General features: G+C 38.6%; 1 protein-coding gene across 10 annotated transcripts in view; it reads right to left on the bottom strand.

The window, feature by feature from the left end:
- myo3b (myosin IIIB) overlaps window positions 1-18,742 on the bottom strand; it is a 488,192-nt gene that overhangs the window by 195,168 nt on the left and 274,282 nt on the right. For 9 of the 10 annotated variants that reach the window (XR_010018457.1, XM_063052211.1, XM_063052215.1 and 6 more), the window contains 4 exons: window positions 5,830-5,909; window positions 4,707-4,727; window positions 1,997-2,074; window positions 1,087-1,292 (listed from right to left, as the gene is read on the bottom strand). Coding sequence is in view for 9 of the 10 variants with exons in the window: in XM_063052211.1 (XP_062908281.1) it covers window positions 1,087-1,292; window positions 1,997-2,074; window positions 4,707-4,727; window positions 5,830-5,909 (385 nt within the window). In the remaining variant the exon portion in view is untranslated. The remainder of the gene's footprint in view (window positions 1-1,086; window positions 1,293-1,996; window positions 2,075-4,706; window positions 4,728-5,829; window positions 5,910-18,742) is intronic. The other variant, XM_063052213.1, reaches the window with a different exon arrangement.

Here is an 18,742-nt window from a genome sequence, read left to right as displayed (position 1 = left end):
AGTCTAAATGCAGTAGGCTAAAATCTTCATTCTGTAACATTGCTTTTCTTGGAAACCCAGCTGCACCTCAACTCCAATCTGGTCTGAAGGATGGGTCTCATCCCAAAATGTTGATTGTCCACAGCCCTCCAGAGATACTGCGTGAACTGCTGAGTTTCCTCCAAATCAGCATCGGCAGTCTTTCTTGTGCCTCCATGTTCGCAATGGCTATCCATTTCTGCAGAGGTGTGAGCTGTACCTTCACAGTGCTGAATAATGAGCTGAGCTCGCTAATATTGAACCTCCAATACAAAATTGCTGTACTTGGATAGTATCCATTGCATACAAAGATATTTCAGAGATCAAGGAGTGAATGCTTGTCAGCCTGCAAAAACCAGCTGCTTATTACAGCTTCATGAAACTTATGAGCCCTCAGTTGTGCCACTCTCAGCAGCCATATGCAAAGAAGGCAAGGGTGGAAATGACACAGCGTGAAGGAGGGGAAGTCAGCCTGAACCAAACATGCCTCGACTTCCCTAGTTTCTTTTCTTCCTCAAACTTGCAGTGGCTTTGATATCTCACTGCTTCCTAGGATGTGAGAGGCAGCCAACGGCATCGCTTTGTTTGGGAGAATGGACAAGGGATCTTCAACCTGTCATCATGCCAAATGATGGCAGTGAGTCAACAACAATGTAAACAGCAGATGTCTCACAGGCCACAGGACCCAAAATCCAGCTTGCAGAAGTGGCAATTCTGCATAGCACACATTTCAAATAAGCATTAATACCCTCCACAGTGCCAGAAAATGACATTACTGTATATTGTTTATGCTGTGTTTGAAATCTTAGTTGTATCTAGCACCCTACCTAATTCTTCATATGCTTTTCATGACTGGCATGCAGAATTTTAAAAAAGGGTAAAACAAAGAGGACTTAACCAAGAAGCCTGTGGAATTAATGCGAGATTGGAAAGAAGAATTTCTGCTCATGACAAAAAAGATAAATTCCTTCTATTTGCAATTGCACATAGTATTTAGAAAGCCTTTTTGTGCTAATAAACTTCATTTTATAAACTGGAAATCATACCATATATACTGTTTTTATATACCTTTCAACAAAGTCTTCAAAGTGGATACGATGAGAATAGCCTTGTGCACGAATGTGTATTGTTTCCAAGATGCCCGTGTATCGCAGTTGAAGCAATACTCTTTCTTCAAAGAATTTTCCTGCTTGTCTATCGTCATTGGGTTTGATGCAACGGACAAAATGAGGCTGTCCAACCACCATCTTTGACAGGAGATCCATCAATGAATACTGTCAAACAGAAAAGTAATATTTATTTGAAGAACTATTTGCTGACTGATCATAGACAAGGCATACACAAACAGAAGAAACCCTGTAACAACTTTTGGTGGCAATTACAAAGCGTAAGATAAAGATTTTTACTCCTCATGTATGTGAAGGAGGTAAGAAATAAAAGTCAATTCAAATTGAAATACCTGATGCCCAAGAGGAAAAGCTGGAACAAAATAAGTAACTCTTTTCCTGCTGTCAGCATTCAAGAACATGTCAGTTGGATGCAACCTGTTCCCTTAAGAAGATTACCAAAGGGCTCCTTCAGCCTTTTGAATGCAATGCTGCCTAAAGTTTTAACCACTACCAGGCTTAGCTAACGGCTCAAGATTATTTTTCTCTTGGCAACATTAGAACTATTTAACTATTTTATTTTACAATTTAAAAATATTTCATGATATATCTGTAATTATAATTCTTTAACAAAATATATCAGTCAAATTTTTAGACAATAGTTGGAGAATAGCACTGAAAAACAAAGGCAGATGCACAGCATTAAATTCTATAAACTAGCCCACGTCAGCAGTTGAACATAACAGTAGACTTCTCATTGTACCCCCTACAGCAAATGCATGCTCCCTTTTAAGCCTTACTAAAAATCTGGGTTCTTGAAATTAAGAGAATTTTACATTAAGGATGATTGTCTACTTAGTTGAAAATCTTACCCTAAAATAAGAAGCCACAGTTTGTCTTTTCATGTTTGTTGTTTCCTCAGGATGTCTCATAAGTTCCATTGTATCGACCTGGTTACAGGGCAGAAAAAAAATGTTAAGAAAATGTAAATTAGAAAATAACCTTAACCTCCCAGAACTACTACTTATATTCAAGGTGATAAAATTAACAATGAAAAAATGCACAGAATCAGCAATTGAGAGCCAATAAAAATAAAAGAAATCAAAGGGTACTAGCTTAAAGGCATACTATGTATATTAAACCACAGCTCAATTCATATTTTTACTATTAAACCAACATAAAATTTGCCCTTCATATAAAATTCTGCCTTCAAAGTAGCCATATTAACCACACTCTATTAAGATTTTGATGATGTTATATTTTTCAAACAACATATTTCATCAAATCTAATGAAGCACTAAAATGAATTGCTTCAGATTATGCTTACACTGCCATCATAAATACTGGCTTGCATTTCTGTTTGCCACGTAAATATATTTAGAACATAGGTATGTGTTTAGTCTTAATGCATAATTTATTGTTTTATCATTCCCCCTTAGCATAAGAAAGAAATTTAGTCTATTTCTGAAATAATAATTTTTCTGAAGTAATTTCCAAACTATGTATATTACAAATGTATAGTTATTGACAATTTATCTACATAAATATAACATGAAATTGTTTCCTTTTAAATCTGGGGGATTTCATAATATTACATTGGGTAGCAGCAATACTCTAAACTAGAAAGTGATAGCACTTAGCTCCTTCTTGTGACTCCTGTATAGCAAACTCCACAAGATGGCCCAAATGAAGCAAAATAGTGCCATACTTTCCATTCGCGTACAGGTGATTAGAGAGTAAATCATCCCTAATTACTTGAAAATTTAATGACACAGCTTGGGGATAAATCTTCTGTTCATCATAAAAGGAGAGGTACAGAGCATAATTAATGACGTGGCAACAGCAAAAATACATAGAAATGGGGTTGATAAAAATGTATTAGTGAATAAACCTTAAGTTTAAAAGTGCTCACTATATTTTTTGAAAATGGGGAAATCATTCTAGAAATCATACCTGTTTCAGCTTTCAGGCATGTAAAACTTGATGTACCCAATTAGTCATTTAAAGACAAATGGGTAAAATAAAATAAATATACGTAATGCATGTAAATTTAACCTTCAGCCATTAACTTTGAGTATCAACTTTTCTCTGCAAATAGCAAATGAACACTAACTGAGATATTCAAAACACATTAGTAAAATACCTAGCTTAAGTATTCTTTGACCAAATTATATATTAAAAAAAGCACTGAAATGTCATTTGTCTCATTAAGATTGCTTTTGTTTGTAAAATAATTCAGATAAAATGAAGCTTGCATTCTGCAATAATCCATAACCGATTACAGAAAATGTCATAATGGTATAATTAATTTATCAAGTTCTACAAATTGGCAAGTAAAATTGTTTTTTCATACAAGACATACTCAAAATTGACAAGATAGTTGAAATACTGAATTGGAACTGGAATACTAAAAATAGATGTGTTGATGCTACAAAATTGATACTCTCAGAGGATACCAATCCGTAGTGAAAAAGGATTCAGATTTGAGTTTATCTTCTGGAAGTTTATAGGTTATTTCTCCATTTACTTCTCAATCTTTTGATTATAAATGCATTGATCATTGAGATGCTCAATTAATTTTCATTTGTAACAAAAACTTAAAGCAAATTCCAAATTCCTGGGTGTCATTGTCATGGTGACAAAGCCATTTGGCAAAAAGAGGAGTTGAATGGCAAAAATATCAGTAGACTGAGTGAGACAGCAGGCCTCAGTGAAATTGTACAATATTGAGAGAACATGTTCATTGTTTGAGTCTTGCCCCATTATTGATATACAATGGAATCTGGACTTGGGAGACCATAAATAAGAGATGGATGAAAGGAATTAAGTCCTGGAGATTGTAATTAATAGTTCTGACAGGGTGGTGTCATTGGCACATTTAGCATCAGAGGATTTTGGTATGGTGGCAATTGCGATGAGACAAAGAAATAAAGCTTAGGTCCTTTATTTTTTAATTTATGAATGGTGCTGAAATTTTGCAATGTGACTGTGAAGCTGCTGAAAGTAAGTTTTTCACTGCACCTGTGTATACATGTACTTTGAAGTTTGAAACTGAAGCTTGGTCAGCAGTAGCACTCATGGTTCCACATTCAGTGAACCTGTTGTTACTTGGAAGGTAATCTTTAGAATTGGATTGCATGAATGTAGCTTGCCTTGGTGTTGGGGAAGCAAATGTTGGAGCAGAGACTATCTATTTCATTTCAATTCAGGTGTCCTATCTGCATTTACAAAGGCGCTATTACATCCCTCAACTGCAGGTATAGTTTTATAGATCTATACCAAATGTGGTCAGTGCACACATCTGACTTAATGTAGATTCAACTTACTTCCTGAAAGTGTATATATATTTTAATAAATGATCTGGGTCTATTTGTTAAAGAGTTTTGGTAAATACTATTTTGGAATATTAGTAATGTAATTAAAGATTCTAAACTCAATACTATCCTAAGAATAATAATGTTTTTTTATGTTCTATGTGATTAGTAACAGGACTACAGAAAGACAGATTTTGAAAATTACTCCTGTGCTTGTTGCAGTGTTTAAAATATTGTATAATAAAAGTCACCTTGTTGCCACTCTTACCTTCAGCAAGTACTTAGGAGACTGTATGCGAAGAATAAATAAAATAAAAGATAGTCATCAATAACTCAAGAAAATGGATTTCATTCAAGAAACAAAGCAAGAGAGTATTAATGTTGTAAGCTTAAAAGAGGTAAATGCTGAAAGTTGGCCATTTCCACATAACATCAAGTTGTTTCAAACCCGCTTTTCATTTATTTTCTAGTAACACTTATAATTTGCACTGAGAACCAAGTTGGAATAAACTATAAATAAAAACACTATATCCCTCTAAAAATCTGCATTGAGCCACAACATCAAAGCACTGGAACTGATCACATGACCAAAGAAATACCAGACTTTCTGATTAGAACTGGAGTGAGATTCATTATTTAGTCTCTCACATCATAGTGTGAATGCAATCACCAAGGAGGTTTTTTTTATTCTGGATCACACTTATTTCTCACAGATTGTATTCTTCTTTTTCTTGAAATCTTAGAAACATTTCTAGACATCATAACATTACTATGAGCTAATTTATTTTAAACATCACTCTAAATGGCACCAGCCTGATGTGAAGGCTACAGTAAATGTTAGCTCTCTCAGTGTATGTACATATTGGTTTTGTGCTGCCTGTGTTCATTGATTGGCTTAACTTCAGTTGTTTCCTTTGAAGATAGAGTAGCTAGAGGGATAGGTACAAGTCCTGGTGACTCACACCATAAGATGCAAATGAAGAACACAAAACTAAAAGCTTTGATATAAATGTAAATGCAAAATGCAAGATAGCAAATTAAAATTAATCAATTATAAACTTTACTATAACTACTTAATTGTAAACATTTTCATTCCAGTTAGATCAACTGCTGGTTAAAGTTTAAACTAATTGCATCTTTGCACACAACTGAAAAGAGGAATGAAATCAATTTCATCAATGTCTCTATTAATAAACTCATAAAACCATTTTACTGTTTCTCAATTCATACATGAAACACAAACAATTTGTACAATAATTGAAAAGGAATAACGTCCAAGCACCATTACCAAAATGGGTTTATTAAACAAGAACAAGTAGCACATTGTTCATTTTGGAAACCTAATTAAAAATAATCCCTATTTTAAAGAGCCATTTATAAAGCAAACAAACCTTGCTCCGGCTTGCATGTAGTTGTGGAGGTAATGATTTGGATGCTGCACTTATTCTTGCTCTAGACTGTGCTAAGTTACCTGGAAGAGGAAAATGTGTTAAATGGTAAATAACCATGTGTAGCACATTCAGGATATGTCAAAGTGTTACTAAGTTTCACACAAGATGTCCAAATGTTTTTGCTGGCTACATCTTCAGAGGCTAAACTGTGATTAATAGCAATGAAAAGAGCCTTTGAAGAAGGATTGGTGACATCAAAGTCTTAATCCATGGGTGGCAGGATTTTTTTAATTGAGTGGGAAGCATTTTAATGCATTTCAGCAGATTTAAACCATGAATAAACAATAGGCCACAGCAGATATTCCACACACCTTTCAACAAGTACTAAAATCAAGATGATTCCCAATTAAAATATGCACAGTGTTTGCAGCAGGAAGAAATTTACAAGAATATTTTGAGAATCATGCAACAGGTGACAACAACCATTCTACATTTTACATTCAGCAGGATTTAGTAAAATTGATTCCATAATGTTTCCTCAGCATTTCTTATCATATGCTGTCAAAATAGTATTACTACACATAACAAAGCCAATTCTGATGTGGCTTGAATATCAGTCAAGGCATTGAGTTCAACAGCCAGGAGTTTATGTTGCAGCTTTATAAAACTGGAGTCAGTCTGCATCTGGAGTATTGCATGCAGTTTAGTTTGCCCCTTTATAGGAAGGATGTTGAGGCTTTGGAGAGGATGCAGAAGAGGTTTACCAGGATGCTGCCCAGATTTGAGGGCATGTCCTATAATGAGAAGTTGGACAAACTTGGGTCGTTTTCTCTGGAGTAGTGGAGGCTGAGAGGAGATCTGATAGAGGTTTAAATTCAAAGTAAATTTATTATTGAAGTACATATATGGCCGAGATTCATTTTCTTGCTGGCATTCACAGTAGATACGAAGAAACACAATGGAGTGAATGAAAAACTGCACACAACAAAGTTGGACAAACAACCAATGTGCTAATACAAAAAAAGGAAAATATGCAATAATAATAACTAAATAATAAATATTGAATACATGAGTTATAGAGTCCTTGAAAATGAGTCCATAGCTTATGGAATCGGTTCAGGAGCCTGATGGTTGAGGGGTAATTACTATTCCTGAACCTGGTGGTGTGGGGCCTAAGGCTCCTCTACTCCCTTCCATAATATATCTTTAAGGCGAGAGGCAGCAAATTCAAGGGCAAGTTTTTTTTTACACAGAGAGTGATGGGCACCTAGAATACACTGTCTGGGTTGGTGGTAAAGACAGATACATTTGGGACTTTTAAGAGATGTTTAGATAGGCACATGAATGTGAGGAAAATGGAAGGATATGGACATTGTGTAGGCAGAAGACATTAGTTCAATGGCCCATTTGATTACTGATTTAATTGGCTCGACAAAACACTGAGGGCCAAAGGGCCTGTTCCTGTGCCATACTGTAATGTTCTATGTTATGTTCTATGAGTAATAATTTAGTTGGCATTTTATTCACTTGAAACATTAAGTGAACATTTATTAGGATGAATGTTATTGGATCACTTCCACTGTTTTGACTTTCCACCTGTGGTATACCAATACTATCTGAAGCTGATGTGGAAAGATGATCTTTATGGTTTGAAGCATTTCAGACATTTCCAGTGTAACTTGAACAGTGGCAAGGCGTTTGATAGTGCGCGGTGAAAACTCTGGCCACTTAATGCATGAACTTTCTCCAGTCAGGCCCAGCACCCAGCTTTATCAGCTAGAGGAACTATGAGGGTGTTTAACATTCTTTTAAAAGTTCCTAACATTTAAAAACTATTCGCAATTGAAGAGGGTTAAAATCAGAATCAGGTTTAATATCACCGGTATATGTCGTAAAATTTGTTGAACTTTGCGGCAGCAGTACAATATAACACATGATAACTGAATTACTGTAAGTATATATATGTATATTAAATAGTCAAATTAAGATAAGTAATGCAAAGGCAGAAAATTTTTAAAAATTACAATATTTTGGAAAAATAAATATTGATAAACTTGTGAGTGGCAATAAAAAATATTTGAATGAAGAGTAATGAAAAAATAATTAAATTCAGTGATGACTTGGACACTGCAGCAGAATGAACTACTTTCAGGATCTGAGAGGTGATTTCCCCAGTGTAAGTGCTAAGGTACCAAACAAAGTGGAGCTCTGCTCCTGCAACAGATGTGATGCCATCTGTCATTTGACAAGATCGACAAAAACTTCTGCATTTGAAACCACATGTGTGGAAGTCCAAACTTGCTGTTATTTAAAAGAATAAGCACCAGCTTTACTATGCACCCAATTACTTTATATGATGCCCAATGCCTTTATCCTTTCTTATGGATTTCTACATTCAAATCCCCATATGATTGCTATTTATTGTGAAAAACAAAATAAACTTACCAAGTGCTGAATACCTAGCAGTTAAGTCCTGTCTTTTTTACCTACCGCGGGAGATTTCTGGGATCATTTTGGTAGCAGTATATATTCCACCCCAGGCCAATGTAAATCAGGCTTTAGGTGATCTGAGCAATGGGATCGAGGAATGACTGCGCAGGCACGTGGATGTCAGTGAGTTAGACTGGCGGGAAGAGTATTAAAAGAAGACAGCTTTATAGAGCGGGAAGCATAAATTGGAAACAGATGTTCTCAGGGAAATGCATGGCAGAAATGTGGCAAATGTTCAGGGGATATTTGCACGGAGTTCTGCTTCGGTACGTTCCAATGAGACAGGGAAAGGATGGTAGGGAACAGCAACTGTAGTGTACAAAGGCTGTTGAAAATCTAGTCAAGCTTAAGAAAGGTTCAAAAAACTAGGTAATGACAGAGATCTAGAAAATTATAAGGCTAGCAGGAAGGAGCTTAAGAATGAAATTAGGAGAGCCAGAAGGTGCTATGAGAAGGCCTTGGCAAGCGGGATTAAGGAAAACCCCAAGGCATTCTACAGGTATGTGAAGAGCAAGAGGATAAGACGAGAGAGAACAGGACCAATCAAGTGTGGCAGTGGAAAAGTGTGTATAGAACTGGACGAGATAGCGGAGGTACTTACTGAATACTTTGTCTCAGAATTCACTATGGAAAAGGACCTTGGCGATTGTACACTCAAAGCTGCTGCACAGGTTGACTGTGTGGTTAAGAGGGCATACAGTGCATTGGCCTTCATCAATCATGGGACTGAGTTTAAGAGCAGAGAGGTAATGATGCAGCTATACAGGACATTGGTCAGACCCCACTTGGAGTGTTGTGCTCAGTTCTGGTCACCTCACGATAGGAAGGATGTGGAAACCATAGAAAGCTAACTTACAAGAATGTTGCCTGGATTGGGGAGCATCCCTTACGAGAATAGGTTGAGTGAACTTGGCTTTTCTGCTTGGAGTGACAGAGGATGAGTGGTGACCTGACAGAGGTGTATAAGATGATGAGAGGCATTGATCATTGGGATAGTAAGAGGCTTTTCCTAGGATTGAGAGGGCACTGTTTTAAGGTGCTTGGAAGTAGGTACAGAGGGGATGTCAGGGGTATGTTTTTTATGCAGAGTGGTGAGTGCGTGGAATAGTGGTGAAGGCGGATACAATAGGGTCTTTTAAGAGACTCCTGGATAGGTACATGGAGCTTAGAAAAATAGAGGGTTATGGGTAACCCTAGGTAATTTCTAAAGTAAGTACATGTTCGACACAGTATTGTGGGCTGAAGGGCCTGTATCATGCTGTAGGTTTTCTATGTTTTTTTCTTACATGCATGACACAGCACACCCCAATGCCTTCACCATCATTTTGGGGGATTTTAACCAGGTCAACCTGAAAAAAATCACTAAGCAATTACCATCAACAGATCACCTGCAATACCAGAGGAAACAACACACTGGACCATCGCTACACCACCATCAAGAATGCCTACCGTGCTATTCCATGCCCTCACTTTGGGAAGTCTGACCACCTGGCTGTACTTCTACTCTCTGAGTATAGAAAGAGACTGAAGACTGCTGCTCCAGTAGTGAGGACCAAGAAAGTATAGACGAGGGAAGCACAGGAGCGCCTACAGGACTGCTTTGAATCGGTGGACTGGACTGTATTCAGGGATTCATCTTCGAACCTGGATGAGTATGCTGCAGTTGTTACCGACTTCATTAAACCCTGTGTGGATGAGTGAGTGCCAACAAAGACTGACTGGACATTCACAAACCAAAAGCCGTGGATGAACCAGGAGGTATGTCATCTGCTGAAGGCTGGGTCTGTGGCATTCAAGTCTGGCAACCCAGGCCTGTACCAGAAAACCAGGTATGATTTGCAGAGGGCTATTTCAAGGGTGAAGAGACAATTTCAAATGAGGTTGGGGGCAACTTCAGATGCACAACAACTCTGGCAGGGTTTGCAAGACATTACTTCCTACAAAGCGAAACCCAATAGTATGAATGGCAGCGATGCTTCACTTCCAGATGAACTCAACACCTTCTATGCCTGCTTTGAAAGGGAGAATACAACTACAGCTGTGAAGATCCCTGCTGCACCTGATGACCCTGTGATCTCTGTCTCAAGAGGCTGATGTTAGGCTGTCTTTAAAGAGAGTGAACCCTCGCAAGGCGGAGGGTCCCAATAGAGTACCTGCTAAGGCTCTGAAAACCTGAGTCAACCAACTGGTGATGGTATTCAAGGATAATTTCAACTTCTCACCGCTATGGGCAGAAGTTCCCACTTGCTTCAAAAAGGCAACAGTTATACCAGTGCCTAAGAAGAATAATGTGAGCTGCCATAATGATTATCACCCAGTAGCACTGACATCGACAGTGAAGAAATGCTTTGAGAGGTTGGTCATGACTAGACTGAACTCCCGCCCGAGCAAGGTCCTGAACCCATTACAATTCACCTATTGCCACAATAGGTCAATGGTAGATGTAATCTCAGTGGCTCTCCACACAGCTTTAGACCACCTGGACAACACAAACATCTATGTCAGGATGCAGTGCATTGACTATAGTTCAGCATTTAATACCATCATTCCCACAATCCCGATTGAGAAGTTACAGAACCTAGGCCTCTGTACCTCCCTCTGCAATTGGAACTTCGACTTCCTAACCAGATGATCACAATCTGTGCAGATTGGGGATAATATCTCCTCCTCACTGACGATCAACACTGGTGCACCTCAGGGGTGTGTGTTTAGCCCACTGCTCTACTCTCTATATAAACATGACTGTGCGGCTAGGCGTAGCTCAAATACCATCTATACATTTACTGATGATACAACCATTGTCGGTACAAACTTAGATGGTGACGAGAGGGCATACAGGAGGGAGATATGCCAACTAATGGAGTGGTGTTGCAGCAACAACCTGGCACTCAATGTCAGTAAGACGAAAGAGCAGATTGTGGACTTCAGGAATGGTAAGATGAAGGAACGCATACCAATCCTCTCAGAGGGACCAGAAGTGGAGAGAGTGAGCAATTTCAAGTTTCTGCGTGTCAAGATCTCTGAGGACTTAACTTGGTCCCAACATATCGATGTAGTTATAAAGAAGGCAAGACAGCTACTATACTTCATTAGGTGTTCGAAGAGATTTGGTATGTGAACAGATACACTCAAAATCTTCTATAGATGTATCGTGGAGAGCAGTCTGACAGGTTGCATCACTGTCTGGTATGGGGGGCGGTGGGGGGGGGCACAGGACTGAAAGCAGCTGCAGAGGTTTGTAAATTTAGTCGGCTCCATCTTGCGTACTAGCCTGTAAAGTACCTAGGACATCTTCAAGGAGCGGTGTCTCAGAAAGGCAGCGTCTATTATTAAGGACCTCCAGCACCCAGGGCATTGCCTTTTCTCACTGTTACCATCAGGTAGGAGGTACAGAAGCCTGAAGGCACACACTCAGCAATTAAGGAACAGCTTCTTCCCCTCTGCCATCTGATTCCTAAATGGACATTGAATTCTTGAACACTACCTCACTTTTTAAAATATATATTATTTCTGTTTTTGTACGATTTGTAATCTATTATGTATACTGTAATTGATTTACTGATCTATTTATTGCATTGAACTGCTGCTGCTAAATTAACAAATTTCATGACACATGCCTGATAATAAACCTGATTCTGATTCTGATGTAAACATTCTCTCTCCAAAACAATCCCAAATTTGTTGTTATGTAACCAAATGCTGTACTGTTGTGTTTTTTGTCTAAATATTTCAAAATCTGACAATAACCAATTACCAGCACTGTAGTTATGTTCAAGTTTATTGTCACCCAACTGAATACTTGCATACTGCCAACAAAATACCATTCCTCCAGACCCAGGTGCACAACACAATACACAAAACACACACAACACATAAAGTAATATTACCACAAATAAATTCACAAATAATGAAATATATTCTAGAAGAGTGACATTTAGCTTAAGGTGTATATACAACACAAGTTAAAAAATTAGCCAGTGTAATATCACTGGCATTTCATAAGTGATGAGACCTGTCTGGTGGCAGGGAGTTCAGTGGTCTCACAGCCTGGGAAGTAGGTGTCTCTCAACTTAACAGTCCTTGTCCTAAGGTATGGGTACCTCCTGCCCTATGTAGGGGGTCAAAGAGACTGCGGGATTGATGGGAGGGCTCTGCGTTCACAGCACTCCTGATAAATATCTCAGTTGGGTGAAAGAGACTCTGATGATCCTTTCAGTAGTCCTCACAACTTTTTTGTAGAGTTCTGTAGTCAGATGCGATTCCCATATTAGACAGTGATACAGCTGGTCAGGACACTCTCAATGGTGCTCCTGTAAAAGCTGGTTAGAATGGGGGCGGGGGAGGGAATCATCCCTCACCTCAATTTCCTCAGGAATAGCAGACACTGTTGTGCTTTCTTGACTAAAGAAGGAACCAGATATGACTATATTAAGGATACAAATTTATAAATCTTCATTTTTAAAAAAAACTTTACTGATTGTTTCTCCTTTAGCTTGATGATCTATTCTATATCTTAAGTTCTCCGACATCAAGATTTTTGCAGCATTGTGTTAAAAACTTAAAAATGTGCACAACTCACACTCATTTCTGGCATTCAGAAACAGAGTTAACTTGTATACATCAACAGAAGGTATAACTTGTTTCTGCACAAATTTCTTACAAATGTTTCCAGGCACAGTTAATTTGAACTGATATTCCCTGTGCACACTGGAAAGGTTTCAGATGACGTTCTGATTAGAATTAATTACTACTCATTATGCTTTGTAAGTATCCTTAAAAATAGCTTGAGAAAGAATCAGGTCACACCATGGAATTGTGCAAATTACAGCAGTTAAAAAACACAAAGTTGCAAGCAAAGTTATTATTTCATAATTCAATGTCCAAAAATAGGATCTGTTCAATAGTAAAATCTCAATACTTTTATTGTGAAGTTATTATTTCATCATTCAGATTTGAAAAAGTTGAATGTAATTTGTTATGAATCTGTTTTCATTACAAACACAATTCAAATAGTTATCTTTCTTAACAAATTTTTAAAAAATTGCTCTATTCAGCAGATTTTCACCAAAGAAGCAAATTTGTCTTTGTTAATGTTGTAAATGAATAAAATTTATATCACTGAAATAGCATTTTATCCAGTGACTACCTACCATCATGCAACCTGTGATTATATGAATGTTATAGGAGTGAAAACAATGAACTCTGATAGATACAGTGCAACATAGAAACGGAATGCTATAAACACATCTTTTAAACATATACTGCAATAGATCATAAAAAATACAAGTTGAAAGAGTAATATACTTTGTGCTGCTTTTTGGTAACTAAGTTACCTGCAAAGTGATTTCCATAACTGGAAATCTGCTAAATAAATACAAATTGAGTTTGAATATAGTTTAATTTTATCTTATTTATTACTAAACAAAACTAAATCGCTGCATTGAAGCAATATGATTTGTTGCTGTACTACAACTGTGGAAGGACCCCTACTGGCTTAGCTGCTGAACTGCACAATAAGCTCCAGAAATCCTTTGTTCTCATAGCACAGCATTACCTGAATAATAATTTGTTGGATGTTGGAAAGTATAAGCCTCCTCACATAGTAGCTGAAGAGGTAAAAAGAGCTATCCAGCCAAGTACTGCTGCACCTATTTGTTTAATGCAGTAACACAAGGTAAAATTGCAATATCCAAAGACATACACCCAGTGTCCACTTTATTAGCTACACAAGTACATCTGCTCATTAATGCAAACATCTAATCAGCTAATCATGTGGCAGCAACTCAATGCATAAAAGCATACAGGCATGGTCAAGAGGTTAAGTTGTTGTTCAGACCAAACATCAGAATGAGGAAGATATGTGATCTAAGTGACTTTGACTGTGGAATGATTGTTGGTGGCATGGGGTGGTTTCAGTATCTTAGAAACCGCTCATCTCCTGGGATTTTCATGCACAGCAGTCTCTAGAGTTCCACCCTGCTCTTAAATCCACCTGGTTTATTTCTGACACCTCCCTCCCCTTTCTTGATCTCTCTCTGTTTCCATCTCTGGAGACAAACTGTTGACCAACATCCTTTATAAACCTGCTGATTCCCATGGTTATCTCGACTATACCTCTTCCCACCCTGTTTCCTGTAACAATGCAATTCTCAGTTCTTTTGTCTGCTGCATCAGTTCCCAGGATGTGGCCTTCCTTTCCAGGACATCAGCGATGTCAACCTTCCTGAAAGAATAGAGTTTCCTTGCCTCCACCATTGATGCTCCCCTCACCCGCATCTCCTCCATTTCCTGAACATCCACATTCACCCCATCTTCCCGCCGACTTAACTGTGAGTGAGCTGCTCTTGTCTTAACTACCACCCCGTGAGCCTCCGCATGTAATACATCATTCTCCATAACTTCCATCATCTCCAAAGGGACCCTTCCACCAAACATATCTTTACCTCCCCCTTCTCTCTGCTTTCCGCAGGGATTTCTCCCTCCGGTACTTCCTTGTCCATTCGTCCCTCCCCACTAATCTCCCTCCTGGCACGTCCTGCGAGCAGCAAAAGCACTACACCTGCCCATTCACCTCCACCCTCACCTCCATTCAGGGACAGGACCCAAACAGTCCTTCCAGGTGAGGCAACACTTCACCTGCAAATCTGATGGGGTTGTCTATTGTGTCCAGAGCTCAAAACATCGACTGTACACTTTTCCACAGATGCTGCCTGACCTGCTGAGTTCCTCCAGCATTTTGCATGTTGCTTTGTATTTCCAGTATCTGCAGAATTTCTCATGTTTATGAGTCTTCAGAGTTTACAAAGAAAGGTGTGAAAAACAAAAAAAAAATTCAGTGAGCATCAGTTCTGTGGGCGAAAGGTCAGAGGAGAATGGCCAGACTGGTTCAAGCTGACAGGAAGTCAATAATAACTCAAAAATAACTCAACAGTAACTCAAAAAACACACGCTGCAACAGTGGTGCACAGAAAAAACACAGAACACGTCGAAACGATGTGGATGAGCTACAGCAGCAGAAGACCACGGACATACGCTCAGTGACCACTTTATTAGGTACAGGAGGAACTTAATAAAGTGGCCACTGAGTACATATTACAAACACAACAGCTTTAAAAATGCAATAAACAGCATTAAGTGGTGTAAGCAACTCCACACTGTAAAATACTGCACTTCCTGTACAGAAGGCAAGTTTTAAGGAATGCCTGAACGGAAATCAAGAGGCAAACAACTGTAGCAAGGAAGTTCTGTAAGTTAGTGTTCAGTATTTACAGATGAAGACACGGTTGCTATGAAGTAAATATATTACAGACAGGGATAGAAATTGGAAGGAGGCCATCCTACCGATTAAGTCCATACCAGCTCCATGTAGCAGCAGTCCAGCTTGTCCCACTCAGCCTTTCCCCAGCTCCCTGCTATATCTTTTCCAGATACTTATCTGACTCCCTTTTGATGAAGAAATGAATTGACTTTATTTCTTACATCCTTCACATACGTGAAGAGTAAAAGTCTGTACGTTATGTCTCTGTCAAAACTTGCAATATGCAAAATATAGTAATTTATAATAAATAGTATGTATATAATTATAAATAAATAGGACAGTCAATATAGCATATAAATACAATTGTGTCAATGTGAATTAATCAGTCTGATGGCCTGGTGAAAAAAGCTGTCCCAGAGCCTGTTGGTCCTGGCTTTTATGCCGCGGTACCATTTCCCAGATGGTAGCAGCTGGAACAGTTTGTGGTTGGGGTGACTCGGGTACCAATCATCCTTCTTATGCACCTGTCTCTGTAAACGTCCTGAATGGTGGGAAGTTCACATCTACAGATGAGCTGGGTTGTCTGAATCTGTATTTATTACCAGTTCTGATAGTAAAAATAAACTTCTCTTCATCTCCCTTTTTAGGCTTTTGAAGGTCACCTTTGTTCTATGCCTCTTAGTTTTTGACCCCTCTGCAAATGAGAACCAATTCTCTCTATGTTTTTTGCCCATATCATTTCTGATTTTAAACACTGCAAACAGCTACCCTTCCAAAGTTTTCTCCTCTGTCTATCCACATAAGTGAAATCCCTGATCTTTGGAAAACTTCAGTAAGTTTCTTCTGCATTGACCCTGCCCCCCAAAGCCTTGATATGTTTTTTACAGATGGGCACTCAGAACTATATTACCTATACCACAATATGAGCACAATACCACTATGAATGCTGGAGAGGTTGTAATGGGGGACAACAAAATAGTGGATGAATTGAATAAGTATTTTGCATCAGTCTTCACTGTGGAAGACACGAGCAATGTGGTGGAAGTTCCAGGTGTCAGGGAGTATGAAGTGAATGAAGTTACCATTATTTGGGTGAAGGTCTTGGGAAAATGAAAAATCTGAAGGTGAGTAAGTCACTTGGACTAAACGGTGTACACCACAGAGTTCTGAAAGAGGTGGCTGAAGAGATTGTGGGGGCATTAGTTAGGATCTTTCAAGAATCACTAGGTTTTGGAATGGTTCCTGAACGCTGGAAAATTCCAAATGTCACTCCACTCTTCAAGAAGGAAGAGAGGCGGAAGAAAGGAAACTATAGGCCAGTTAGCCTAACATCTGTGGTTGGGAAGATGTTGGAGTTGATTATTAAAGATGAGGTCTCAGAGTACTTGGAAGCACATTATAAATAGGCCAGAGTCAGCATTGTTTCCTCAGGAGAAAATCTTGCCTGACAAATCTGTTGGAATTTTTTGAAGAAATAACAAGCAGGATAGACAAAGGAGAATTGGTTAGTGTTATGTACTTGGATTTTCAGAAGGCCTTTGACAAGGTGCCACACATCAGACTGCTTAACAAGCTATGAGCTCATGGTATTACAGGAAAGATTCTAGCATGGATAAAGCAGAGGCTGATTGGCAGGAGGCAAAGTGTGGGAATAAAGGGAGCCTTTTTTGGCTGACTGTTGGTGACTAGTGGTGTTCCACAGAGGTCTGTGTTGGGACCGATTCTTTTTACATTATATGTCAATGATTTGGACGATGGAATTGATGGCTTTGTTGAAAAGTTTGCAGATGATATGAAGACAGGTGGATATGAAGATGATATGAAGACAGTGTTGAGGAAGCAGAGAGGCTATGGAAGGACTTAGACAGATTAGGAGAATGGGCAAAGAAATAGTGGATGGAATACAGTGTCAGGAAGTGTATGATCATGCAGTTTGGTAGAAGAAATGAAAGGGTTGACTATTTTCCAAATGGAGAGAAAACACAAGAATCTGAGGCACAAAGGGACTTGAAAATCCTTGTGCAGGATTCCCTGAAGTTTAATTTGCTGGTTGAGTCTGTGGTGTGAAAAGCAAATGCAATGTTAGCATTCATTTCAAGAGGGCTATAATATAAAAGCAAGGATGTAATGTTGAGACTTTATAAACCACTGGTGAGATCTTACTTGGAGTATTGTGAGCAGGGCCTCTTATCTTAGAAAGGATGTGCTGAATCTGGATATGGTTCAAAGGGGGTTCACAAAAATGATACCAGGATTAAACAGCTTGTCATATTAAGACCGTTTGATGGCTCTGGGACGATATTCACTGAATTCTGAAGAATGAAGGGTGACCTCATTGAAAACCATCGAATGGTGAAAGGCTTAATAGACTGGACGAAAAGCGAATGTTTCCTATGGCGGGAGAGTCTAAGACCAGAGGACGTAGCCTCAGAATACAGCGGCATCTTTTTACAATGGAGATGAGGTGGAATCTGCAGAATTCTTTCCCACAGGCAGCTCTGGAGGCCAAGTCTTTATGTATATTTAAGGCAGAGGTTGATAGATTCCCGATTGGTCAGGGCATGAAGAGATAGAGAAGGCAGGAGATTGGAACTAAGAGGAAAACTGGATCAGCCATAATGAAATGGTGCAGCAGACTCAATGGGCCAAATGGCCTAATTCTGCTCCTATATACTATGGTCTTATGATCCAGGATCATGTATGTTTTTTAACAATTTTCTCAACCCATTCAGCCACTTATGAACAATCTGCATATATCCCCAGAACTTTTCATTCTGGAATCTCATGTTGAATTGTGCTTCATAGCTTGTGAATTTTGGGGGGAATAAATTCAAAGGTCAGAAAACAGAGAATCAGAAGGCTAGATGAAACTTAAGATACAATAAACAACATAGAAGCCGTAAGTTTCTTGCACAGTAAAATAATGCAAGTTCTGTACAAGATGTAAGTTTTAAGGAATGCCTGAACAGAAATCTTTGGAGAGAAGGAGGATGAGAGGAGTCATGATAGAGGTATACAAGATATTAAGAGGAATAGATAGTGGATAGCCAGCACCTCTTCTCTAGGGCACCACTGCTCAATACAAGAGGACATGGCTTTAAGGTAAGGGGTGGGAAGTTCAAGGGGGATATTAGAGGAAGGTTTTTTACTCAGAGAGTGGTTGGT

The sequence above is a fragment of the Mobula hypostoma genome, chromosome 6, assembly GCF_963921235.1.
Source record: "Mobula hypostoma chromosome 6, sMobHyp1.1, whole genome shotgun sequence".
In the NCBI taxonomy this organism is placed as follows: Eukaryota; Metazoa; Chordata; class Chondrichthyes; order Myliobatiformes; family Myliobatidae; genus Mobula; species Mobula hypostoma.
This window is presented reverse-complemented; position numbering and strand designations above follow the sequence as displayed.